Source organism: Pipra filicauda, unplaced genomic scaffold (assembly GCF_003945595.2).
Source record: "Pipra filicauda isolate LSUMZ 115617 unplaced genomic scaffold, ASM394559v2 scaffold595_size249610_pilon, whole genome shotgun sequence".
NCBI lineage: Eukaryota > Metazoa > Chordata > Aves > Passeriformes > Pipridae > Pipra > Pipra filicauda.
In genome coordinates, this window is record NW_024104748.1 from 224387 (window position 1) to 249587 (window position 25201).

At 54.7% G+C, this 25201-nt stretch overlaps 1 protein-coding gene across 1 annotated transcript; it reads left to right on the top strand.

Annotated features, from left to right (window-relative positions):
- The first annotated feature begins 256 nt into the window (after nt 1–256).
- On the top strand, nt 257–25075 carry LAMB3 (laminin subunit beta 3). Its single transcript, XM_039387862.1, has 21 exons — nt 257–333; nt 1356–1420; nt 1905–2059; nt 11099–11213; nt 11370–11443; nt 11891–12073; nt 12432–12495; nt 12775–12950; nt 13558–13681; nt 14008–14196; nt 14452–14607; nt 15203–15399; nt 16250–16361; nt 16805–17177; nt 17670–17830; nt 18803–19011; nt 20121–20324; nt 20964–21108; nt 22926–23133; nt 24118–24259; nt 24747–25075. The coding sequence occupies exons 1-21, from the start codon at nt 257–259 to the stop codon at nt 24993–24995; spliced, it is 3378 nt and encodes a 1125-aa protein (XP_039243796.1). The 3' UTR covers nt 24996–25075.
- The last annotated feature ends 126 nt before the right edge of the window (nt 25076–25201 follow it).

Below are 25201 nucleotides of genomic sequence, written 5' to 3' on the forward strand. Positions count from 1 at the left end.
TCTTGGGTGATTTTGTGTCTTGAGGAATTCTGGTGCTGCATGCAGGAGGGGGGGCTCTGCCTGTGCAGCCCAGGTCGCCTTTGGGCTGGAAGTCTGATATGTGGACACACAGTGTGATTGTAACTCACGTGGACGTGCCGAGTTAGGCTTTAAATGATCAAGTCGAGGTGCTGATGGTGGCACTGCCTTGTCACTGTGAAGCAAAACACAATAAACCTGTCTGAGAGGGCGGGTGAACGTTCCAGGGAATCCCCCGATGGGGAGCCGAGCAGCAGCTCTGGAGGGAGCTGTTTTCAGGCTGATTTGGTCCACGCCAGCCCCGGGGGAGTTCAGGTGGGTTATGGATGGGCTCTCACTCGCTGCTTGCCCGCAGAGCAGCTGGTCCACGGTGCCCTCACCCTCCCCAGGAGTGAGCTGTGCGTGCGCTGTGCCCGTCTCGGGAGCTCTGCGGTAACAGGGTGGGGATGTCTGGGGATCCCTGAATCACTGCCTTTATCATCGCTGCACCCACGGGCACCTTCTGGCCCAGGTGAGGCAGCTGCCTGTTAAAAGCCAGGGAGGAGGGAGCCGAGGCTCAGAGGGCTCCTGTGGTTGCGGAGCGGCTGCCGGGCGGTGCGGGGGAGGGAGCTCTCGCTGCGAGCCGGGGACACCGCGGGGACAGGGACAGGGACAGCGCTCCTGCTCCCCCAGGGAAGCAGGCAGGTGAGGTTTTTGGCTCTTGGGGGTGTGCTGGCAGCTCTTCCTTGCCTGGGCTCTGTGGGAGATACGTACTCTCGGTTGATTTTTATGGGTTTCTTCGTTTCATAAAATGGGACTTTGAGCCGTCTCGTGATGAGTTTTGATCTGGAGTTGATTCTGGAAACGCAGGCAAAAGGTGGGGCTGAGGAACAGAAAGTGCACCCTGGGATGGGGTGGCTGGGGGCTGTATGGGGGATGAGTGTGTGTGCACACTCCTTGGAGCATCCCTTCCAGCTGTGCATTCCCACCCGGCATCAGCACCGATCCCTGGTCACTGTGGATTGTGGTGCCGGGGGCTGTGGCTTCTCCGTGTCCCTGGGGAGCTGGGCAGTCAGGAGTCACTGCTGAGAGCAAGGAGCCTGCTGGTACTTGTGGTTCACCTCAGCAGTAACATAAAGATCCAAAGAGCTGGATGAGAAACTGTTGTTCTTTGTACCTTATAGACTAACACAATCTGACTTTCCTCTTCACGATTCTTGATTTTTCACCCATGTTATTCTGTGTGGATCAATTAAAATCATCTCCCTGTAAACTGAGCAGGAAGGTGAAGGATGTGGGCTGAGCTTTTCACTGGCATTTTCTGCTCATTTTCACTCACACTGTGAATTCTTCCCTAGGTGTGTCCGTGGCCCAATGGAGTCTCGCTGCCAGCCTTGGCCATGGGCATTATTTGTCCTGCTGGGTAAGGCTCACCATGCAGTGTTATTAAAAGGACATGGGGCAAGCTGACTAAATAGAAACACTGCTAATGTAAGCTTTGTATCAGTAGCAGTGTGGTGGCAGCAGCAGGAGACTGGGGTTTGATAACAGTGCTGTTTTTTGGCAAAAGGCTGAGCTGCCAGACTGGCTGTATGAACAGGGGACACCAACCAGGGCTGGGCAGGATGATGGGCAGTGAGGGCACTGAGCAGCCCAAACTCTGGGTCAGGGCAAAGAAGGGTGTGAGAGAGAACTGCTAGTACAAAACACTTTGAAAATGCCAATTTCAAATTAAAAATAAAGATAGTTCAGAGGCAAAATACCTTCCTTCTCATCGGCAGATGCCTGGGGTAGGTTGTCCCAAGCACGACTTCGTTGCTCTGTTGTAGGAAACAGCAGACTGTTTTCTGGTGTTTTCTGTGTGCCACCCTGACACAGCCCCTAATCCTGTTTTCCTGCTGTCCCAGCTGCCCCCCAGCTGCTGGATGCACAGCAATCCTGTTCCCGGGGAGCCTGCTACCCCCCCTCCGGAGACCTGCTGCTGGGACGAGCCCACCACCTGAGAGCCTCCTCCACCTGCGGCCTCAGCAGGCCTGAGACCTACTGCACACCCCATGGAGAGGTACCCCCACCCCCTCACCTCCTCCCTGCACGGCCCCAAACCTCCTGCAGGGCTGCAAATGCCTTCACCCATCCCAGCCCTCCTGCAGGGCTGCAAATGCCTTCACCCATCCCAGCCCTCCTGCCCCTTCGCAGGGATGTGTTTGACCCATTGAGCCCGGGCAGGATGGGGCTCTGAGAAACCTGGGCTAGGGGAAAGTGTCCCTGTGGCAGAGGGTTGGAGTGAGATGAGCTTTGAGGTCTCTTCCAAGCCAGACTGTTCTGGGATTTTATGATTTGTCCCCTCCCCAACCATGCTGGGTCTTTGCACTGCAGTGTCCCCTCGAGCCCTTCTCTACCATCCCCATGGATGAGAAGAGAAGCTGGCCGGGAAGGACGAGTCAGGAAAAGGGCAGCAAAGCTCAGCCACAAAGCACTGAATTTAAAACAGAAGCTTTTGCATCCAAGATATCTCAAACTCTCCTATCTACTCTCCTATCTCTGGATGTTTTAGTTATAAGCTAAACTCGTATTTCACTTGTCAAAACCGGGAACGTTTCAGGTCTTTCCCAAAGACTTGGAAAAGCTGCTGGACTGAACAACTGTTTTCAATCATGCTGCTTGTGTGGGGGCAGGAGGTCGTGCTGGGGGGGGATGAGGCTTCAGGCAGCTGCAGATTCCCCAAAGCTGCCACCAAATCAGAGGGGGAGTTTAAGGATAAATCTGCCCGAGTACAGAGCTGAAAACTGCAGGGGTGATGTGCCTGGTGTGAGCACTTCCTAAAGCCTTTCTCTGCCTGCTGTTAACTCCATAACTGCTGGGGGAGGAGCTCCAAAGGGAGTGAGTTCAGTGCAGGACAGGCAGAAAGGGTCTTGGAGGAGATGCTGCAGAGGAAAGCAAATGGCCCCCCTCCAGCGAGGCTGTTTTCAGCAGTGAAATCCAGCTCCAGTGAGTCAGCCTTCCTCTGGTTTTAATTCCCCTTCAAACTGAAGGCCAAGATGTGGCAGTAAGTGGATTTGTGGTGGAGCCAGTGGTGTTCTCTGGGCTGGAGAGCTTTCCACTCCTCTGTGAGCTCAGGGAGGAGGCAGCTCCCTGGCCCAGAGGGGTGTGAGCATCACATCCTGCGGGATGCTGGGCTGGCTGCAGCACCTCTCCTCTGGCAGGTCCTTTTCCAGGCTGACAGTCACAGTCAGGCATTTCCTCCATCCAGGCTCCCACTCCAAACTTTCTTTGGAGCTGTTTTGCTGCTCCCAGGGATCAGGGCTGTTTGTTCCCCTCCCAAGCAAACCCCTGCTGCTTCCCATGGCTGCTGTGGCCCGTGGACAGGGAAAAGGAATCAACAGTTTCTGCTTTGACTTAATTGTCTTCTGCTTCCCAATTTCTAATTATAGATGAGGAAAACTCCATAAATGTGCCTCTGAAATCTCCACTTAACACTGACTTTTGACAGTGACTTTTACTTGAAGAGGGGACTTGGGGGGCTTGTACTGTGGGAAGCAAGTGTTGGAAAACCCTTGATTGCTCTGGTCATCCTAATGCCAGCTGGAGTGGGCTGGTTATTCCCTTTGCCTGACCTTGAGAGATCACTCTGAAGAGCATCAGTTGTGATCATCTGCATCATTTGTAATCTTTGAAGTGGAGGTTGGACACCTCTCTGATGTCTCTGGTGTCCCTGGAGCAGAAATGATCCTTTGGGTGCAGAATTAGTGAGTGAGGGCTCACGGTGGGGCTGTGGAGGAGGGCAGGGAGCAAGTTTACTGCAGTCCCTTCTAGTCTACAAATCCCTAAACTATTCACTTTTCATATTTCTTGTCCCTTGCCTTACAAGAACCAGGGTTAAGAGGGACATGGAACAATTAACACTGATAATTTGAGTTGGATTCTCCAGTTCTGGCTTTGGGAATGGGGTCTTTGCTTCCTTACATATGTGGGATCCTTTCCTTTACTGAAATGAAAGATGCAGAGTTACTCCTAGAAAATTCCCTGATTCCTGTTCTGCAACTGTAATGGCCAATGGAGTTTTGATTAGACCAGCTCTTAACTCAGTGGCAGAAATCCCCATGGATTCAGCCTTTCCTAATTTTTCCTACCCTTCCTCTCCTTCCCTAATTTAAGCAAAACTTAATCCTCTGAACCCAATTTTCCTATTCCCGTCCCATAAAACATTTAATTTATAGACTCTTGTGACTCTTTTTTGGTCACAAGCCTTGTTCTTGTTTTTTTTTGTTGTTTTTTTTTTTTTGCCAAATAGGTGCAAATCTGGAGGTGGTTTTGCAATCCTAGCAGAGGGCATGGGATGAGGGGTTGCTCTCCCTGGTGCCAGCTGGTCAGTGCTGCCCGTCTGCTGGCCCCAGGGTCCTCTTTTGCAACTCTGGTGGGTCATTTATCGACTTCAGCCTCTGCTCCATTGTCTGCTCCAGCTCCAGATCCCTCTAACCTTTATACTTTGCACTCCTGATTGCTCCACTCCTTGGCTGGAGGCTCAGTCTAGTGAAATCCAGGAGGGACACTCAGCATTGCCATTTATAGCACAGGGGACTGCACTGGGGGTCAGGGAAGTGGTGGGGGGTGGAAACCAGGCAGGCCAATGGCATGGCCTGGAAATCACTGAGTGCTTGGGAAATGGCTGGTGGAGCCAGCAGGGAAGGGGAAAGCAGGAGGGGAACTGAAAATAAAACAGGAAAAGAAGCCAGCGGTGGGAAAGACTGATGCAAAGATTTTCTGGAAACACTCTGGTGGACTGGGGTGTGGTTCAAGGCTCAGTTAACACATCTCCTTCTTTGCAAAGATATAATATGTATGTAAATATTCATATTCTAGAGATGTAAATATAAACATCTGCATAGCACTGTGATGGGAGTGCAGAGTAGCTCCCACTGGCTGCCTCCAGCCCAGGGAAGGCAAACTGTGGCTTTCACATGGACTATCAAATCCCAGGTCCCCTTGCCTGGCCTGGCCATTCCAAGTGACAGCATGAGGGCTGTGCCTGCCTGTGGCTCCTTGCTCTGCTGCTGGAAGCAGTGGGACCTGTGCCATGCCACGTTCACACCCAGCAAAGATTAGCATTTCTCTGCAGGGAGAGTGTTTCTTTCCTCCAGGCTCATGCAGTGCTTTTGCTTAGACATATTCACAGCTCAAAAGCAGCTACAGATTTTTCTGGTTGTTTTATTAGTTTAGAAGAGCACCCCAAACCCCCTGCATGTCCCTGAGAAATCTTTTCCCAGAGAACAGGCAGGAGAGGAGCAGAACTGGGTGTCCCTGTGCTTGTGCTGCATCCTACAGTGGAGAGGGGTGTGTGTGACAACTGTGTGGGTCCTCACACCCCAGCCCTGGGAGACTTTGGATGTTAAAAGCTGTTGGCATAAGGACTAGGATTTTCAGCCTTCTCTCACCTGCTCTTCATGGTCACTTGGTGGATATGAAGGGTGGGAAATCACCTTTATCACCCCTTGTGTTGTGGTGACACGGAGTCATCCAGGTGGGAATTGAGAGGTGCCAGAGGAGCCTGATCCTACACGAGTCAGGAGGAGGGAGATGTGAGCCTGCTGGAGCTCCTGGCACAGCAGAGGGGGTTCCTGTGCTGGTGGATGGTCACATCTGCCTGGCAGGGCTGGGCTGCAGCATCTCTGGTGCCTCAGCACCAGCTCCTGCTTGGCTGCTTCCAAAAATACTCCCTTCCAGTGTCTGTGAGGGAGAGTAAGTGCCAGACTGATGCTTCTGCCTGCTGTGCTGCTGCTGTCTGACGGTTCCATCTGCTTTGCCCACCTGCATGAGTCAGTCAGGGAGCTGGGTGCCCAGCCAAAGCTTCCTGGGTGCTCCAGCAGGCCCTTGGCATGTTGGAACCAGGGAGAAGGAGGCTGCAAAGCTGTGCCTCCCAGCTCACTTTCTTTCCAGACCCACATAATAAGTCAAGCTCAAGCTTTTTACACGGAAAAATGCATCCACAAAATCATGAAATAACTGTGAGGGGACGTGACCAAAGCAGGGCTTCTACTTTGGGGGTTTTTCCTCCTCAAGTCCAGGGTTTGCCCTGAATAATTTGTGTTCCCAACCTGTTGAAGGTGATACAGCAAGCACATGTTGCTGCTCAGTGCTTATCTCATTCAGGCATTCAGACACACCCTGCTCTTTGCTGCAGGGATATGTCCCTACCTGCAGTGGATGTGCAGAAGAAAAAGCCTATTTTCCATTGTTTTTTCCCTCCTCCCTTCTCTGTATCCTTTTTATTTTTGCCACATGACTGCAAACCAACACATGTGCTGGGAGACAGCAGGACCCCAGCAAGGCCTGCAGGGTGTGGGATAAACTGGTGCAGTTTGGGCTTTGCAGGCTGTCATGATTTTACATCAGGGTTTGCTGATGAGAGAACAGACAGGGTGAGGAAACCAGGCTCGTTTTAAAAGCAAGAGGAATGAACTCCATTTCCTTACACCCCACACCTGGGGTGTTGGGCCAGCTTGTGTCTTCTCCCCCATCTCTGCTGTTGCCTCTGAATTTGAGGTCACTGGTAAGACCAAGCTGGGGGGCAGAGCCCTCTGTTTGTGTTTTGAGCATAACCCTGGAACTCGTTTTCAGTGTCATTTCCAACAGGCCAAGCAAGGGTGTGACATCAACGTCATGGTTAAGAGAATCACAGGTACAGGGTGGGATTTTGGGGCTGTCCTGTGTAGGACCAGGAGTTGGACTCGATGATCCTCTTGGGCCTCTTCCAACTCAGGGGATTCTATGACATACCTGTGTTTCAAAATGGAAGCCCAGTCCAGTTTAGCAAATCCCAGTTGCTCACTGGGATGTTTAACCATGATGACACAACCGTGGGTAACTTCTACTGCCTTTTCCCATGGAAAATGTATAGATTACTTCACAGGCACGAGCCCTGCTCCAGGAGCCTGCCACAGCCATGGCCTGCAGCTAACAGGGCATGAAAATGGGTTGGAATAGAGAATTACATAACTTGGCTTTGCAGGTGCCTCTGTTCCCCAGGTAACTTGCTGTTGCTGCCCACCCTAGTTTTTAATAACCTCTGTGGATGTATAAATTCCCACCGCTTTCCAGCTTGTCCCAAAATAGACTTGGCACAGGGTTTGCTGTCCCTATAGAATATCAGTTGTGTAAGAGCACACAGGGCTCCCTTCTGGGAGGCTGTGCCAGGAGCACTGACACAGTGCTCTCACTCCCTGACAAGCAGCTGGGTCAAATGTGGGACCACCGAGGTCTCCACAGCTATGAAAGGTCTCTGTTTCATGACTGGAGAGCAGCAGCTTCCTATTTTTGCTGATGAATAAGCTCAGTTTATTTTGGGTTGTGCTCCTCTGCCAGGAGGTTTTATTTCGAGGGCTCTCTACTCGTGTTAAAATGGCAGCTCCTTAAATTACTTTGGTCAGAGTCCATCAGCTTAAAATCGTTTGAGGTTTCAGTGCCTGTGTGAGCAGGGGAGGCTGCTCAGGAGCTGGTTCGTAAGGTCAGAGCAGGAGGAGAGCAGCAAAACCCTGCAGAAGTGTGTCACACATGGGCATTTTTACAATAGCTGGTGGTTGCTCTATGTGGATTTTTTCCCCTTCTCTGTTATTTCTGAGGCATGAGTCTGTTTATTCCCAACACTGTTGCTTTCCTTCTGAAATGACTGTGTTGTGAGTTGTCATTCAAGTCTGGAATGAATTTCCCTTCATCTCAGAACCTCCACTCCAGTGTCACCCTCTTTTTGGTGACTCTTAAGAGTAGCTTGGGGGCAGGGAGGGCTATCAGTGCTTTCCATGCAGAACTACAACCTCTTTTACCTTCCTAATGTCCTTTCCAGCCCCCCTCCCACACCTCCTCACACACAGAGCAGTTCTCCTCTGCCTGGTAGGGAGGGGAGGATGTGCTGGAGAGCCAGGGATGCCCCAAGGGTTGGTGGCCCGGTTTAAATCCAGATCTCTTCACTGTCTCTTGTCTCTTCCTGACCCAGCTCCGAGGGTTCTGCTGAGCCCGGTAAAAAAAGGGGAGAGCTGGAGGAAGGTCTGTGCCTGGTAAATCTCCCCTCAGCCCGGCTCTGGACTGTCATTTTTGATAATTCCCTCTGTTCCAAGGAACTTTGAGACACATAGTCACAGCTGGGAAGAGCAAACCCTCCTGTTGTGCAATTCGGGGCTTTCACAATTTGCTCCCAGGACGTGAAATGAATTTTGCTTCCAGTGTTAATTTTAGCCTGATTTAAAAAGCTGAGAAAAAGAAAAAAAAAGATTTTTGCAAGCAGCCCAGCCCCAGGCTGCCCGGGGAGGGTCTGTCTCACACGGTTTAAGCTTCATTTTTACTTAGCACCGCATTTTAAGTGGGGTTGCAGCTGCAGAGTAGCTACTAGAGAGCACTCGTGTCTGTGGATGTGTGAACGATCCAATAAGTATGCACGAATCGCTCCTAATGAATAATTTAGCCGAGATGAACCTTTCCCCTCGCAGAAAGCCTTCCTTTCCCCTTTGCTAAGCACAGTCACAAACGGCTGGAAGTTTAATCACCGCTGGCAATTGTTCAGTAGATTATTTCTGTGGGTAATTCCTGCAGCTCCTGACAATTTGCTGCTGGTAGTCATTCTCTGAAATGAGTTCTTCTGCCTGGACCCGATTGAATTATTTGTGATTCTCACTGGCAGAGCCAGGAGGAGTTGGTAGAGCCAGGAAAATCGCAAGATGATATATTTTGGTTTCTCTGTTTGCTTACTTTGCGATATTGTTATAAATATTGTAGTTATACAGCTCCTGTTCTGCGACATTTATAAACAGAGAACGTAAAGATTGGGGGAAATAGTGTGGAAACAGATCAGTTTAAAATGAGGATCTCTCCTCATAATCCACCCAGGTGAGGAAAGGTTCCCAGGTTTGGGACAGAGCAGAGTCAGGTCTGGGCTTTGTTAGGAATTAAAACCAGCCCAAGGTGAGAGCCCACATCTGTCCCTGCTGCCCAAGCACCTCCTTGGGTGACTTTGCAGCTGCTGTGGTGCCAGTCAGTACCTTCTGGCCAAGGCCACCTTCCCCCTTGTGCAGTTTCGTGGGAGTGCAAGCAAAAACGTGATTCTGGACAAAATGTGTCATTCATGTTCCATAAGTTTTAAAATGGCGAAAAAAAAATTTGGGTTCTTAAGAAGTCAAGTCCTTTTTTGTCAAAGTAAGAGACTGGCTTAGCCGAGCCTGTTTCAGGAGTAAGGCAATAGGTGTAAACCATAAATCAATTTTTAGAGGGGAAATCAGTAATCCTGATGCTGCTGTGGCCCTGAACGCCACCTCCAGCTGCCCTTGTGGGCACAGGCCCCTCCTTACCCCAGAACACATTTTGTTTCATATTTTGGTTGGAATTGGCTCATTTGTTTCAAGTATCAGGCGGGAGGTTTTAGCCCAGAGGTGGCTATAAAGTGCTATTTGTCACCTGTCACCCAATGTCCCTGCTCAGTCACCGAAAGCTGATCCCATCACTGGGGTCCCAGAGGTGCCTGTGCCTCTGGTGTCACCTTAGTGCCACTGCAGTGACTGCCAGCCCTTGCAGCAGGGTGTCTCATTGCCTCCCCTGTGCCAGCTGTGCCAGACACACTCTGCTCCTCTGCCCTGGACCCTCTTTCCTCCCAGGGTGACCTTTCTGAGCTCTCCCACCCTGCGCCATCAAGAGCAGCTCCTGCCATCACTGGCAAACCCTGTGCTCCACCTTCCCCAGTCCCTCAGGCTTTGGGATGTGTCAGTGTGACACGTGTGTCCCACTGCTCCATTTGGGAGTCTGCTTTACTGCTCAGGCCGCTGGTATTTTAGAATTATAGAATGGTTTGGGTTGGAAGGGACCCTAAAATTCATCTCATTCCACCCCCTGCCATGGGCAGGGACACCTTCCACTAGCCCAGGTTGCTCCAAGCCCCGTCCAACCTGGCCTTGGACACTTCCAGGGATGGGGCAGCCACAGCTCCTCTGGGTAACCTGTTTTTCACCAGGCTGTAGATGCTGAGCACTTCCTTTCATGCCTTGAGCAGGAGCTTTCCCCTCCCTGTGGCCTCTGCAGTCCCTGTGGTTTGTTCCACTCCCGGTGCTTTTGGATGTTCCCCATGGGATGCTGCTGCAGGCTCTGGCATCATCAGCTCATTTACCATCCCCCTGGGACCTGCCCTCCCCCACCTTGGCCTCACCTGGCTGTCTCCTTCCCGTTTCAGGGTGGTCCTCGCCCACCCCGTGCCTGCCTCTCCCCTTGGCCAGTGTCCAAACCTTCCCTGCTCCTCCTCTCTCGCTCAACCTCTTCCCTGTTGCTTTCTACTCCTTCCTGAGCCTGCTCATGAGCTGCAGGGACCCGTCACCCCTGTGGTGGTGGCTGCAGGATCTGTCACCCCATGGTGGTGGCTGCAGGACTCATCCCCCCCTTGGTGGTGGCTGCAGGGAGCGTTGCTTGGTTGGTCAAAATCGAAGGATTTGTTTGCTCCCAGGGGACCGTTTTCTCCCGGCCCCACATTGCCTGTGCTACATCTCTGTTTGCTCCTTGAATTACTTGCTCAAGTGCAGGGCTGAACTTTGAGCCACTCGACTTCCCACCCCCTGACTCTTCACCCCCTGAGCTGTTTGCTCCCGCTCTGCTCTCAGGGGAGAGCTCAGGGGGGGCCGAGCATCGCCCCGAGCTCTTGGAGCAGAGAGAAAGGCCTTTCTGTTCAGCCAAACAGCTCCCTCGGCTGTGTGGAAAAGGCAAACTGGTCCTGAAAAGCTGAAAAGAACTTTCTATCAAGTGTTGGCATCGTGGAAAATGGGGGTAGGGAGTGCTTAGAAAAAAAAGGCATTTTTACTGGTTTGCCAAAAATCTGTTTTAGTCGAAAGCATTTTGGTTTTAGTTTTTAGCCCGTAAAAACCAGGAGCTGTGGTTTTTAAGGAGGTGTGAAGGGGAGCATTTGATTCCTGTGTGTTGTCAGCCTTGCTGACTGCAGCCCTTCAGCTCTCCACAAACCACCTTCACTGGTGCCGTTTGCTCCTGGTCGAGTCCGAGCTGCTCTTGGGCCCCTCATCTCTGAGGTCTTTCCCTCCGGCCAAACTGAGATGGTCACTCCCACCTGTCCTTTGTCTTGCAGTGGAGCATGAAATGCTGCAGGTGTGACTCCCGTTTGTCACACACCTACAACGGCCACCGGGTGGACAACGTCCTGTCCTCGGCCGGACACGCGCGCTGGTGGCAGTCCCAGAACGGTGAGTGCTTGGGGCAACAACCAGCTTGAGGGGAAGAGGAGAAGGTGTTGACTTCAGCAGGTGGGAAGGAAAGAAGGAAATAACCGAGTTGGCTCAGGCAGCGAAGCGGTTTATCCCCCCCTGTGCCCCTCTGAAGCCGCCTCTCTGTGCCCGCAGGTGCCAACCGTGTGTCTCTGCAGCTGGACCTGGACCAGACCTTCCAGCTGGGCAGCGTCGTGCTGCTCTTCAGGGTGTGTGTTTGGGTCTGTGTGTGGCAACTCTGCTCCCCAGGAGGTAGCAGATGGCACTGGATGGGCCCTGCTGGCTCCCCATGACCACGGGGATCTCGGAGCTTCCTTCAGGCTCCTGATAGCAAGCACCTCAAGGTCCCCATCCCTCCTTTTCCCCCTGTTTTTCACATGAGAACTGGGAATTCCATTCCATCGGGAGGGGCAGAGCAGGGTGGTGGGCTCCCATCCCATGAAAGCCTCCTTGCAGGTGTGTGCTCTGTGGCTCCAGCAGGGCTGGCCGGGGTGGGGGGACCCCAAAAATTGCTGGTAACCTGCAGAGAAGGGGATTAATCCAGAAGCCTGCAGAGACCTGAGCCTGGAGGGAGGACGAGGAGGGACAGGCACTGCCAGGGCAGGAGCTGGCTGTGGTGTGCCTGTGACAGCTGTGCCCCTCTCCCTGCCCTGCAGTCTCCCCTTCCCGCGGCGATGCTGATCGAGCGCTCCACCGACCTCGGCAGGACCTGGCAGGTGTACCAGTACCTGGCCTCTGACTGTGCCACCGCCTTCCCCCACGTGCCCCGGGGCTCCCCCGAGAGCTGGCAGGACACTCGGTGCCAGCCCCTGCAGGGGCACCCCATGCATGGGGGCAAGGTAGGGTTTGGGGGGTTCTGTGGCCCTGGGTTTGGGGTGGGAGGACTGGGCAACACTGCGGGGACACGTGGTGGCCTGGAAGTGTTTTACACCTGAGGGATGGAGCCCATGGCCATCCAGCACTGCTGAGGGGAGTCCTTGGGAAGATTCCTGCTTGTTTGGCAGGAAAGCCTTTGCTGCTTTGTGGCAGGAGAGGTGTTGTGTTGGTCTTCCTGCAAAAGCCTCTGCAGCTCTGAAGTCTTTTCCCTGTTTTCAGTGATGCTGTGCAGAGGCAGGTCCAGAGCATGCACTGCTTGGAGCATGAGCAGAGAGCACCTCGAGTTTCCTGCTTTTTAACCTCTTTTTTTTTCCTTCCAAGGTGACATTCAGTGTCCAAGACCTTGCATCTACCATCAGCACCTCCTACAGCCAGGCTGTCGAGAGTGAGTGACCTTCCTCTTTCATATCTGAGAAAGGGGGAGGGGAATGAGGTACCTTGTGGTTCTCCCTGCAGCTGGTGGAAAGACTGAGCTGGGGTAACCCCAGGGCAGCAGGACCCTGAGCTGCTGTCTTGGTGCCTCTGGGGTACCACAGAGCAGCATTTGGCCTTTGCTGATGGCAAATGCCCCCTTGGCTTGCTCCAAGCCCTCCACATGAGGTGCAAAGTTCTGCATCTCCTGGGTACCTGCTACCCCCTCACCCCTGCCCCTGGTCCCCAACAGAGCTGGGACGGTTCACAAACCTGCGGATCAACTTCACGGAGCTGCAGCACATCCCACGCCAGGGGTACCACTCCCCCAGCACCTTCTATGCTGTGACAGAGATGAGGGTGCTGGGGAGCTGCTTCTGCCACGGACACGCCAACCAGTGTGCCCCTTCTGGAGGCCAGCACCCCACGGTGAGCCTTGGGAAAAGCCAAGAGCCTAAACACAAGCTCCATGGTATCAGGCTCCACTACGTGCCCAGAATGCTCCTTGGGAGACCTTGGCTGGCATGACCAGAAATGGGGCATGGGAGGCTTTTCAATGCTCATAATTGAGGGAAACAGTGCCCAATATTGCCTTGAAAGCAGTGGGGTGGTGGCTGTGAGACAGCAGCCTGTGTTACCCCCGTGTAACCCCGTTTTGTGTCGGGGAGAAGGCGGAGGGGCTTTTTAAGGAGAGACAGAGCTCAGTGTCAGTGGGAAGTCTGGCTCTGGGGGGAACTGCTCCTGCCAGCACTCAGCAGGGTGGGGGACACACAGATGGTTTCAGCAGGCTCCTGCATGCCTAGGAGGATTTGCCAGTGCGAGGTTGTTGGCTGCTGTGGGATTTTCTTGTCCCCGTATTACAGTTGAGTTGCCCTCAGGTGGGTGGCAGGGGTGGTGGGAGCGAGCGAGGAACAGCCTGTCCCGGGTGCTGGAGATTCATCCCTGCACAGGGAATGGGGGCAGGAGCAGGCCGGGAGGATGAGGGCTCTGAGCTGAGCCACTGCCAGCCAGGAGGGGTGACCCAGTGTCTCTGCAGCAGGTCCACGGGCACTGCGTGTGCCAGCACAACACGGCCGGTGCCCACTGCGAGCGCTGCGCCGACCTCTACAACGCCCGGCCCTGGGCACCCGCCGAGGACCACGACCCCCACGAGTGCCAGAGTACGTTCCCTGCCTTCCCCTCTCCTAAATCCTCCCCAGCCGTGAGCAGGAGTGAGCTCTGAGACCTTTTCCTGGGATGCTTGGTGTGGCTGGACGGTAACAGGGGTGCCCCTGGCGCGTTGGCACAGCGGGCTTTGCTCCGGGCGATGCCACTCACCGGCTGCACCAGTGCTCAGCAGGGCTGTCTGCCTGGTGCCACTGATGCTGGGGCGGTTGAACGGGTGTCACCGTGTCACACAGGAGCCTCGGGCACCCTCTAGTGCCGCAGCTGCCGCTGCCGGAGGGGTTTGCAGGGGGACAGCTCCAACTCCTTGGGGTTTTTTTAGGGTGCAACTGCAATGGTCACTCGGCCTCGTGCCACTTCGACCCCGAGCTGTACCGGGCCACTGGAGGGGCCAGCGGGGGGGTGTGTGACGACTGCCAGCACAACACTGAGGGCATCAACTGTGAGCGCTGCAAAACCAACTATTTTCGCAACCAGCAGCAGGATCTCGCCCACCCTGAAGCCTGTCTGCGTGAGTGCACACTTACACCCTCTAGCCCCCCATGACCCCCTCCCCAGCCCCCTGGCACCCTCAGCTGTGATGTTTGCACCTTCCCCAGCCCCCTGGCACCCTCAGCTGTTATGTTTGCACCTTCCCCAGCCCCCTGTCACCCTCAGCTGTGACACTCCCACTTTCCCCAGCCCCCTGTCACCCTCAGCTCTGACATTCCCACCTTCCCCAGCCCCCTGTCGCCCCTCAGCTGTGATGTTTCCTCCCCATTTCCAGCCTGTGAGTGTGACCCCGATGGCACCGTGCCAGGCTCTGCCTGTGACCCGGTGACAGGGCGCTGTGTCTGCAAGGAGAACGTGCAGGGGGATCGCTGCCACCTCTGCAAACCAGGGTTCACCCAGCTGGCCAACCCCAACCCCTTGGGGTGCCGCAGTGAGTACCCCCTGAGACACCTCCTGCATCCCGGGGTGCTCCCACCCCACCTCTGTGCTCTCAGTGGTTCTGAGAGGGACCCGAGTCCTGCCCAGCTTTGATTTGGGGGTTTTCAAGCCAAAGCCTCGTTTTGCAGAAGTTTTATAAAACCTCTTTGCTCAGGCTGTGACCTGTCTTAGGTGTAAGTGTGGCAAAAAGCACAGGGAAAGTAGAGTTTGGGGGATGTGTTGAGCTGTATCCCTGGGTGTGCAGGGCTCAGGGAGCCACAGGGGATGCGGGAGGTGATGCCATGTGGGGCTGCACGCAGAGGGAGGGAGCTGTGGGCCAGGTCAGTGCTGGGGGGATGCTGAGCCCACTCAGGGTCCAATTCCTGCTGCAGCACTTGAGGGGTGGTGTTAGGGCAGGGGTGGTGTTAGGGCAGGGGTGGTGCTAGGGCAGAGGTGATGTTAGGGCAGGGGTGGTGCTAGGGTAGGGGTGCAGTTCTCTTGAGCTCAGGTATGAAGGGGGAGAGGGAAGAGCTCACCTTTACTGGGCCTTCGTGGGAAGCCAGGCTAGTGCTCTGCCCCCATTTTTAACAAACCCCTCCTTGTTTCAGGATGCACCTGCAACGCTCTGGGGACACGGCAGGACATGCCCTGTGACGATGAGACAGGGAGGTGTTTCTGTTTGCCACACGTGGTGGGCAACGACTGTGACCAGTGTGCGGCCGAGCACTGGGACATGGGCGGCGGGCAGGGCTGCCGGCCCTGTGAGTGCCACCCCCGCGGCTCCCAGAGCCCCCACTGCAACCAGGTACCACCCAGCCCACCCTGAGCACCCTCAGGGCTGGCTCCACTTCCTTCAGCAGTGTTTCTTTCTCGTTTCCCTCTCTTTTTCCCCTTCCCAACCCCAAAAACGCTGCTGTGAGGGGCTGCCACTGCCAGTGGCTCCGTGTCCCTGGTGGGCAGCACCACACTGGGGGTCTCTCAGAGCATCAAACCCACCTGTTGGGGGATCATTTGTCCCATCCTATCCATGGGAGCCTTCACAAAAAGCACTGTGCATCCCCCAGTGCATCCCACTCTTATTTTCCTTTTCCCTTTTCCTAGAAAACACATGACAGACTACTCAGGAGAATGAAAGAAGGTGGTAATTATCAAGGCAAAATTAAGTCATTTTAAGAAGCCTGATATTTAGCAAGGAAGTTCTAATAAGACATCTTCATACCAGCAAGGGAAGTTAATTATCCTCATTTGTCAATGAAAAGCATTTGTGTGTCACTTCAGGCTTAAGAGGCAACTGGGAAAATTAAAGTCAAATGTAAAAAAACCCAAGCACATGACAAATTCTAAGAGCCAAAGATAGGTCCCAAACGAGCTCAGTGAGGGGAGGAGACCCGAGATGGCAAAGCAGCTGCTTGTGGGCGACTGCTTTGTTTTTGAAACAAAGCTTGACACCCTCCTTGCAGTGCTTGGGCTGTTTGGAGTCTGCAGCCCTGTGGCTGTGCCTGCAGCCTGGCAGGAGCAGCAGGGGCACGTCCTGGGGCACAGGCTGAGTAGAGAAGATGGTCCATGTGCTGGTTTTAGTGGTGAAGAGCAGCTGAGGGAGAGCTTTCCCAGGAGAGTGCCCAGAGCTGGGTGTCCCTGATGTGTCTCTGTCTCAGTTCTCAGGGCAGTGTCCGTGCAGAGAAGGGTTCACGGGACGGACGTGCTCGGCCATGCAGGAGCAGCTGTGCCCAGACAGGCACTACAGAGACGCCCGGGGGGGGTGCACAGGTAGGGACCACCTGTTTTGGTTTGGCTCCGCGTTTCCTTGCACTGGGAAATCATGGATTGTCTGGGAAAAAGAGCCCCTGGCCCATGTCCTGACGTCCGTGTTCCCGCACTGTTTTGCAAGAGAGATTTTCCTCTCTGGAACAGCCTCCCAGTTCACCCCCATCTCCAGGTATCCACCAGTCCCCTCCCAGCAGCCCTGGGCGAGCTCCTGGGCCACTCTGCTCTGGCCCTGCAGGGTCAGGGGCTGGGGCAGCTCCTGGACTTGGGAGCTCTTTCCGTTCTTGTGCCACCTTTGTCCCAGATGCTGCAGGAGCTGACGGGAGGGAATGGATGCCAGGTTGGGTTGGCACCTCATTAACAGGGGCTGGTTTTGTACAGATATAACCTTTTCACCACAACCACATGTTCAGTGGGCTTCGCCTCTCTACTTTTCCATCCCCCAGAGTGTGACTGCGACTTCCAGGGCACGGAGAGGGCAGGATGTGACAAGGTGACGGGGCAGTGCCTCTGCCGCCCGGGGGTCACCGGCCACCGCTGCGACCAGTGCCAGCGGGGCCACTGCAGCACCTACCCCGAGTGCCAGCTGTGCCACCCCTGCTTCCAAACCTACGACGGGGACATCCAGCGCCTGCGCCTGCGCCAGGCCGGGCTCGGCAACTCCACGTCCCGCCTGCCTGTCGGGACCGGGGGGTCCCACCTCGGCCCCCGCCTGGCCCAGGCCGAGGGGAACGTGCAGCAGGCACAGGGCATCCTTGGCCACTCCTCTGTGACCGAGCAGAGCCTGGCCCAGGTGGGCAACACGCTGGCTGCCATCAGGTGAGGGGCAGTGGCTGCATCCCTTATCCATCCTCCTCATCCAGGGGGAGATGCTGGCAGTTTTTCTGTGTGCTCTCACCACCCTGAGCTGCTTGCACGTGTCCTGCTTTGGTTTCCTGCCCCTGAAATATCCTGCTCTGCTCACGAGGTGGGTGGAGATGCAGGAGAACAGCCCTTCCACGTGTGCCTGTCCTGTGCAACGTGTCACCAAGGCAGGAGGCTGGTGGGCAGGCTGTGGGCGGTTGGCATTCCCAGGGCACATCCAGCATGCCTGATCCCTGCATGGGCATGACTCTGGTGTGGGGCAGCTGCAGCCCAGCCCTGCTCTCTGCCACCTTTGGCATGTCCTTGGCCATCTCTGGGCTCAGAAATGCCACTTGGCCGGGTGCTGGCAGTGCCCCAGCACAAATGGCCCTGCTCAGCCCTGCTTTCTCTCTGCTGGTCCTTTGCCCTCTACTTGAACTCACATTTTCTGCTTTTCCTCTCTCCCAGGGAGCAGGTCCGAGGCATAAATCCTGACTTTCGTTTCCTGGATGACACCACCTCCCTCTCGAGGGAGCTGGAAGCCCTCAACAGCAGCTTGCTGCTCACTAACTCCCAGTATCAGAGCAAGAAGACTCAGTTTGAAACCAGCCTCAGCACGGACCTGTCAGGTACAGATCTGCAGCTTTAATACCTCTTAATTTGCAGCTATTAATTTACCTCAATGTGACCGTGCCTGGTGGTTTCCCACTGGCCACGTGAAAGAGTAATGGAGTTTTTAACCCACTCTCAGCCTTGGAGCAGCACATAGATCTCCCTCCACCCAGTCTCTGGTCCATGACCTGGGATTTCCCACCACTGAGGTGTTTGCTCCACTCTTTTGGGGCTGGGCAGCTCACTCTATGTCCCTGCTCCCCACCAATACAAGCTCCACTGCTGGGGAGCAGTGGGAAGGGGGGAGACCCTGCTGGGAGAGCAATCCCAAACCCGTGAGGCAGCTGATAATGAAAGTTGTGCACAGATGGAAGGGTTGGAGGGGTGGGGAGGAGAGCCAGGCTGCTGCCAGGCACCTGGGAGAAGAGCTAATTAAGCCCTGTGACGATGCTGGGTTTGGCTGCCATGAGATCCTGCTGCAGCTCCTGCTCTCCAAGGGTCTCATTCCTGTCCCCTCCATGCTCAGCTGGCTGGGGATGTGCCAGCTGTGGTGAGTGGCCACTGCTGGGACAGATTCACTCTGCACCTCCCCATCTGTGCAGGCCTCAGAGCTCCATGTTCTGACCACCTTCCTTCCAGGAATGGTGGGGCTGCTCAGGAACCAGGGAGAAGGCTCTGAAAACTGTCCTGCCCCCGCCAAAGCCCACGGTCAGCACGTGCACATCATGTTGCTTCAGTTTTCTTTTAATCTTTTAACCCCAGCTGGGAGTTCAGTCCTTCAGGAGACCTCTAGCTCACTGAAGGAATGGCTGAAAAGCATCTGGAAATAAAAGCAGCTTTTTGGTGGTGCCTTGGTGACTAATCACTCCGGCTGCATCCCGCTCCTCCCTGCACACATCCACCGGCAGGGCAGAGTCAGTGCCTTCCCCAAGGTAGCTGTGCTGCATTTATGAGTCATTTTGTGTCATTTTGGGGTTTGATTCCTGCAGGAGCCTTCAAGACCATCCAATCTGCTTACCAGACATCCAGCAATGCCAGCAGAGTGGCCACCAGTGCCTCTGGGCTGCTGGCTGAATCCCGGGAGAGCCGCAGGAGCGCTGCGGGGCTGGAGGGGGGGCTGGCGGGGACCAGCTCCAGGCTGCTCACCCTGCAGGGAGAGATGGCCTCATCCCCCAACCTGACCCCTGTCATAAACAAGGTAAAAGATGCAAAGTGGTTTTCTGACCTCCCAGTTGTGTTTACTTGGTTTTCAGAGGGCCTGGAATTGCTCAGGAGGCAAAAATCTCATCCTGCAGTTGTGTGTCTTTCCTCAGACAGTTCAGCAGGGCAGGACAGACTCAGAAATGGCATCAAAGCAACCTGCTGCTGTGGGCATCAGTGGAGAATTGGCTGAACATCCCCTGCCTGGGGATCATTGATACCAAAACGTTGCCCACCACCCCCTCCCAGCCACGTGTTTTTTCCTCCAGGGACTCTCTCATGTGTCAGTTCTTGTATCTCAAAGACCCACTTAATTTCTGGATGAGGTTTCTCTTATTTCTCCTTCACTGCTTTGTTATTGCCATGGAGATCCATTTCGATGTCTCCTAATGCATGGTTGCTGTGGAGACCACCAGCCTCCCCTCTCTGCTTTTCAGGCCACCAACACATTCCTGAGCCACCAGCCTGGCTCTGGGTCTGCCCGTGCCTCTGCTGCAGTGTGTTTTTTGGGGGGTAACTCCAGAAGGCGCCATGCAATCAAAACTGTTGGTGTCCAGGCAGGAGGGCAGGGGCTTCTCATTCAATTCTCTCTCCCAAAGCAAACTCTGCAGGTTGGACAGGGTGTTTTGCTGAGATGTTTGCTCCATGCAGACCTGCTCTGTTACTCCTTGTGAGCCACTGGGGTTTAACTCCTGCTTTGCTCCTACTCCTGCTCCAGTTTGGGGCAGGGAGGAGGTGCTGACCTGCTGTTGCTGGCTCAGGTGTGAGCATTCAGCTCTGCTGTGTGTGTGTGTGTAGCTCTGGCTGCCCTTCTCCAGCACTGTCACAGCCTCCAGTCCCTTGGGCTGTGCCACATGTGCTACCAACAGCCCCACTGGGGAGGGCAGGCTCCATCCCCGTGCCCACAGACAGCTCCTGCAGCACCAGCACAGCCAGTTCCCAGCTCCCTTGGCAAGGGGCTGTCAAACCTTTGGCCCCCTCTGATGTGCTGGCTTCCCTCCCCGAGGGCACTGGGGGGTTTCCAGCCAGGTGAGCTCCCTCCTGCCCGGGTGAGCTCCCTCCTGCCCAGGTGAGCTCCCTCCTGCCCGGCTGTTCTCCTGTCCCCAGGTGTGTGGTGGGTTCCGAGTGGAGACGTGCACACCCGGCCACTGCGAGGGGCTGCTCTGCCCACGGGACAACAGCTCTGCCTGCAGGCCTGGCCAGCCCTGCCATGGCATCTTCCCTCTGGCCAGCGGGGCCCTGGCTGCAGCCGGGGAGGCATCCCGGGAATTTGGCAGCCTGAGCACCCGGCTCCGGGAGACGGCACAGCTGGTGAGTGTGGGCAGCACTGCCTGTCCCCCTGCTCGGACCCTTTGAGGGGGACAGCTGTGGAGACAGTGATAAAAACCCCATATCAAACTCTGTTTGAGGCTTGATCCCTGGGGCAGCTTCAGAAATTCAGGAATTTTTGAGCAGGAGACTCTCTCCTGCACACCTGAGTCCTGCCTCCCCCAGCGCAGAAGCCACAGACCTGAAGGTGTGAGAGGCTCTGGAAATGTCACAAGGAAGCCTGTCTTCCTCCTGGTTTGGGATTAGCATGGAAAAAGGGGTCAGAATGTGGAAAACTCTAATTCTGCTCCAGCATTTGGTGCTTTCTGCTGGAGTTCACGTGTTAGTGCTCTCGCAGCTTCTTTCTGTGGCTTGCAAAGACAAAGTGAGTTTTCAAAGTCACTCAAAATCCATTTCAAACGTGTTTTTTAAAAGCTAAATCATGCTGTTCCTCTTTGAGAGCTTCCTTTGCAAGTCCAACCCTCAGTCTTCAACATTTACAGTCCTTAAAAGCTCCGGCACATTAAGAACGTGGAACGGCACCGTTCCCAAGTGCCTTTCTCGGTTCACTCGGAGTTGAGGCAGGACTGTGGGGTTCCAGATCAAGAAGAAGTGGCTCCATTGGGCCATTGTTGTTTGCAGATTAAAACAACAGAGATGTCTGCGAGTCAGATCCAAAGCAGCGCCCGGCGCCTGGCGGAGCAGCTGGGGGTGACCAGGACCCAGATCGAAGGGGACGTGCGGCGCGTCCGGCAGCTCATCCAGAGGGTCCGAGACTTCTTGTCAGGTAGTTCTGCCACCTGTAAAGCCTGGGGGGGGGAGGTGGGGTGGAGATGTTGGTTTGTGCATGGAAAAAACTAGTTTTTAGAGTTATTGTAGAATCGCAGAGTCGTTAAGGCGGGAAAAGACGCCAAGAGCTGATCCCCACCTTGTCCCCCAGCCCAGAGCACTGAGGGCCACGGCCAGGCCTTTCTTGGACACCTCCAGGGGTGGGGACTCCAGCACCTCCTTGGGCAGCCCCTGCCAAGGCCTGACCACCCTTTCCATGGAGAAATTCCTCCTGATGTCCAACCTGACCCTCCCCTGGCACAGCTTGAGGCCGTTCCCTCTCCTCCTGCCCCTTGTTCCCTGGAGCAGAGCCCAACTCCCCCTGGCTCCCCCCTCCTGTCAGGGAGTTGCAGAGAGTGAGAAGGTCCCCCCTGAGCCTCCTTTTCCACAGTCAGAACCCCCCCAGCTCCCTCAGCTGCTCCTCACAGGACTGACTGTCCAGACCCTTCCCCAGCTCTGTTCCCTTCTCTGGACACACTCCAGCCCCTCCATGTCTTTCTTGCAGTGATGGGCCTGGAACAGGACACAGGATTTGAGGTGTGGCCTCACCAGTGCTGAGTACAGGGAGACAATCACTGCCCTGCTGATATTATGTATGAGAGCACACAGGAGAGGGAAGCAGCTGGTTGGCTCAGCCCAGTTAAGCTCTTGGATATCCAGTTTATCTGGGTGTTTGTGTAGCAAAGGTAACACACGTCCTCTGAGGCAGCAAGGTTGGCTGGGATGGTGTTTTCTGAAAACAGAGAAACTGCAGCAGCACCCAAGGCTGTGACTTCACCAGCAGTTGTAGTTTGGCCCATTGGCTTGTTCAGATGAAGCTCAAATAATCCCAGCTCTTACCTGTGTCGATTTGCTGGGCTGTCACCCTGCCTGCTTCCTTACAGAGGCATTTGGGGACCACTTGTGAGGTCCATGGGGCAGGAGACACCACACAGCCTTGACCTGCTGTGAGTGGGGCTTCGTGGAGAGGCTTCCAACATCCTCACAGGAACTGCTCTCACATATCACCTCTAGAAAGGTGAACTGTGAGTTGGCAGAAGTGGAAAGCTGTTGAGGAGGTGGCATTTTGTTTGTGGCATAGACAGCAGCTCCCTCTGAGTCCTGCTCTATGCCATCCCTGGGGCTGGAAGACAAACCTGTCCCCATGGCTGGTGTTCTCTGAGGATTTGCAGCCAGCAGTGACCCGATGCAGAGATGTTTTCTGGCCACACTCACTGACCAGAGACAGACAGATGACCCTTCTCTGGAGGAGACTATTAATCAGATGAGAATTCCTTGTTGTCCTACAAACCGATGACTTATTGTTTGTAATAACATAATGAGCCTCATGAGCATTAGCTGAATGAGAAAATCAGGTCATTTGGTGCTGCCTGGGGTTAATGATGAGTGAAGATATTTCTGAGCTAATCGCTGGGCTAATGTCCCTTGGGCTCTGCCTGCTTCTGATGTATTAACTTTCATTTGTGAAGTAAAAAAGGGGCTTGTCTTGAAACACACCCTCATCTGCTCAGTGAGATCTGCCTGACTGTGCTCTGGGTTTAGCCATGGTGTTCTCATTGCCAAATTAAAGATATCACTGCAGCCCTTTCCTGAAAGGGAAATGAGGGGTACATTGAATTCAAGGAGATGAACTCAGGGTGGATCGTGGCAGGTGTCTGAAATGAGGAGACTGTGTGTGAGAGCATGCAAGGCTGGCTGGCTGCCCTCCTGCCTTGCATTTGCACTCCCACCTTCTCCTCTCCCCTTCCTGATGCTGTCTGTCTGTCTGCTCTGCAGACAAGGACACGGATCCTGCTGCCATCCAGGAAATCAGTGAGTCAGTCCTCTCCCTGCGTCTCCCCACGGATGCTGCTGCAGTCCTCAGAAAAATGACTGAGATCCAGAACCTGGCCACTCAGCTGCAGTGCCCCGAGGACATCCTTGCCCAGACAGCCGAGGACATTGCCAAGGCCAAGCAGCTTCAGCAGGAAGCAGAACAAGCCAGGTGGGTTGGGGTTCAAGGGCCTTTGGCAGCTGAGGGGCACTCAGCTGAGGGGGTGAACGTGGTGGTTCTCAGCTGGGTTGAAATCTCGCTCTGCCTGAGCTGTACTGACTTGCACAATCTGAAGTTCTAGGCCGTGGTATTCTGTGTCCATCCAGAACGAGTCTGCAATCTCTAGACACCTCCCCGGGGTCCCAGTGCAAACAAATCTGGCTGCCAAGAATAGATCCTGTTGTAGATACCAGAACAAGAAGGGCTTTACCTGAATAATGGAGGCTTTTCTCTTATCTCTATGCTGGGAGATGACAGGGTTGCCCTGGTGTCACTTGATATTGGTGACCTACATCCCAATTGCACAAGAGAGCACGAGGAGATTAAATGGGCTATTTGTTTTCTGGGTGAAAGTTGGGAGGATTATTCCATGGTCCCTTAAAAAGTAATTACAGGGTGTCCTTGCAAATTTGGAGCATCTGCTTTGTCACGTGTTGACTTGCAGCAATATCCCAGCGAGAAGGTTAATGGGATGAGTCTGTAAACTCCTTGACAGTGTCTGACACCTGCTTAACCTGCTGGAAGTGATGAGACAGGGGAGTCTGGTTTTCTATGGAGAGCTCTGCAACCCAGGCTGAACAGTCCCACTGCGAGCAGAAAAGTATTCATTGAAGCTGGTTCAGTGGTTTTTACTTTCCCTTCGATACTTTTTCACGCACCATTTACAAAATAAATGTTTCTGACCAGTCTGAAGGAAGGGGTTTCTCTCCCCTTCTCAGTTTGTCTCCTCTGCCTGGGGCTATGAAGTGGAACTAAGACTTCTCTAAGAGGAAACCTGCAGGAGTCCAGACCTGTGGCTTTGTGTTTTTTTGGGGGAGGGAGATTACAAGCTTCTCAGTAGCAATCCTCTCTTGCTTCTCAAGCTTCCTCATTTCACCTCTGCAATCCTGACTTGCAGTTACCTACACTCACTCCTGCTTTCCCACATTTCCCCAGGAACCGGGCAAATGCTGTGGAGGGCAACGTGGAGGAGGTGGTGGGGAACCTGCAGCGAGCAAACACGATGCTCCTGGAGGCCCAGGGAGCCATCAGGGGCTCGGGCTCTTCCCTTCGCTTCATCCGGGAGCGCGTTGATGAGGTGAGTGACGCCTCCCAGCAACGCTCCTGCGCCCTGCTCGCCACTCCTTTGGAAATGCAGAGTCCTTGTGGAGGCCACTTTTGGAGTCCTGAGCCAGAGCAGCAGGGAAGTGGGATCTGGGGAAACTTTGGCTGTAAAAATGCGCCTTGCTGGTGTGCTTCTCCACACTCCAGTCATGGTCCCTGCGGGACTCTTGGCTGCACAGGGAGCTCAGCACAGACAGAACACACGGCCTGGTTTGTGTTTCCGCTGTTATCATTCCAAGACAGAGCCAGGCGAGGTGGTTAAGGTCACTGTAGGTGACCTAAAGTGGAACCAAATACACCAGAGACATCCAGCACCAACCCTTGTGTGGACAGAAATCGCTGGTGCCACCCCAGCTTTGCCCAGGAATCCCGCAGTTGGAACCAGTGAACCGTCACAGCCCCGCACCGAGGAAAAACCCCGAGGAGCGGGGGCTGAACGTGCCTTCCTTGTCACCTTCCAGATCGAGGCCGTCCTTGGGCCAGCCCAGAAGAACGTGGCTGCCATCGGGGCGCAGCTGGACGGGCTGGGGGAGCGGCTGGAGCGGCTGCAGCGCGGGGCCGACCAGAACCGCCTGCGGGCCACGGACACGCGGCACACGGCCGAGACGGCGGCACAGCAGGCCAGGAGTGCCCAGCAGGTACCACCCCGGGGGAATGCCACAGCTGTGCCCCCTGCCCTGGCCAGCCCAGCCAGCTGTGGCTCTGGATGAGACGAGCGAGTTTTCCCGTTCGGGTCACGGCTCGTGTGCTTGTTAATCAGCCACGGTGTCTATCCCACTGCTGAGTTTTTACAGGATCTGTCTCATCCTTGATGCCCTTTGCTGGAAACTTATTTCTGCTCTTTGTCCTGCCTGAGGCAGAGCAGCTTGTTGAGCTGTCAGTCAGTCTTTGAGTGCATCACAAATGGAGTTTTTTG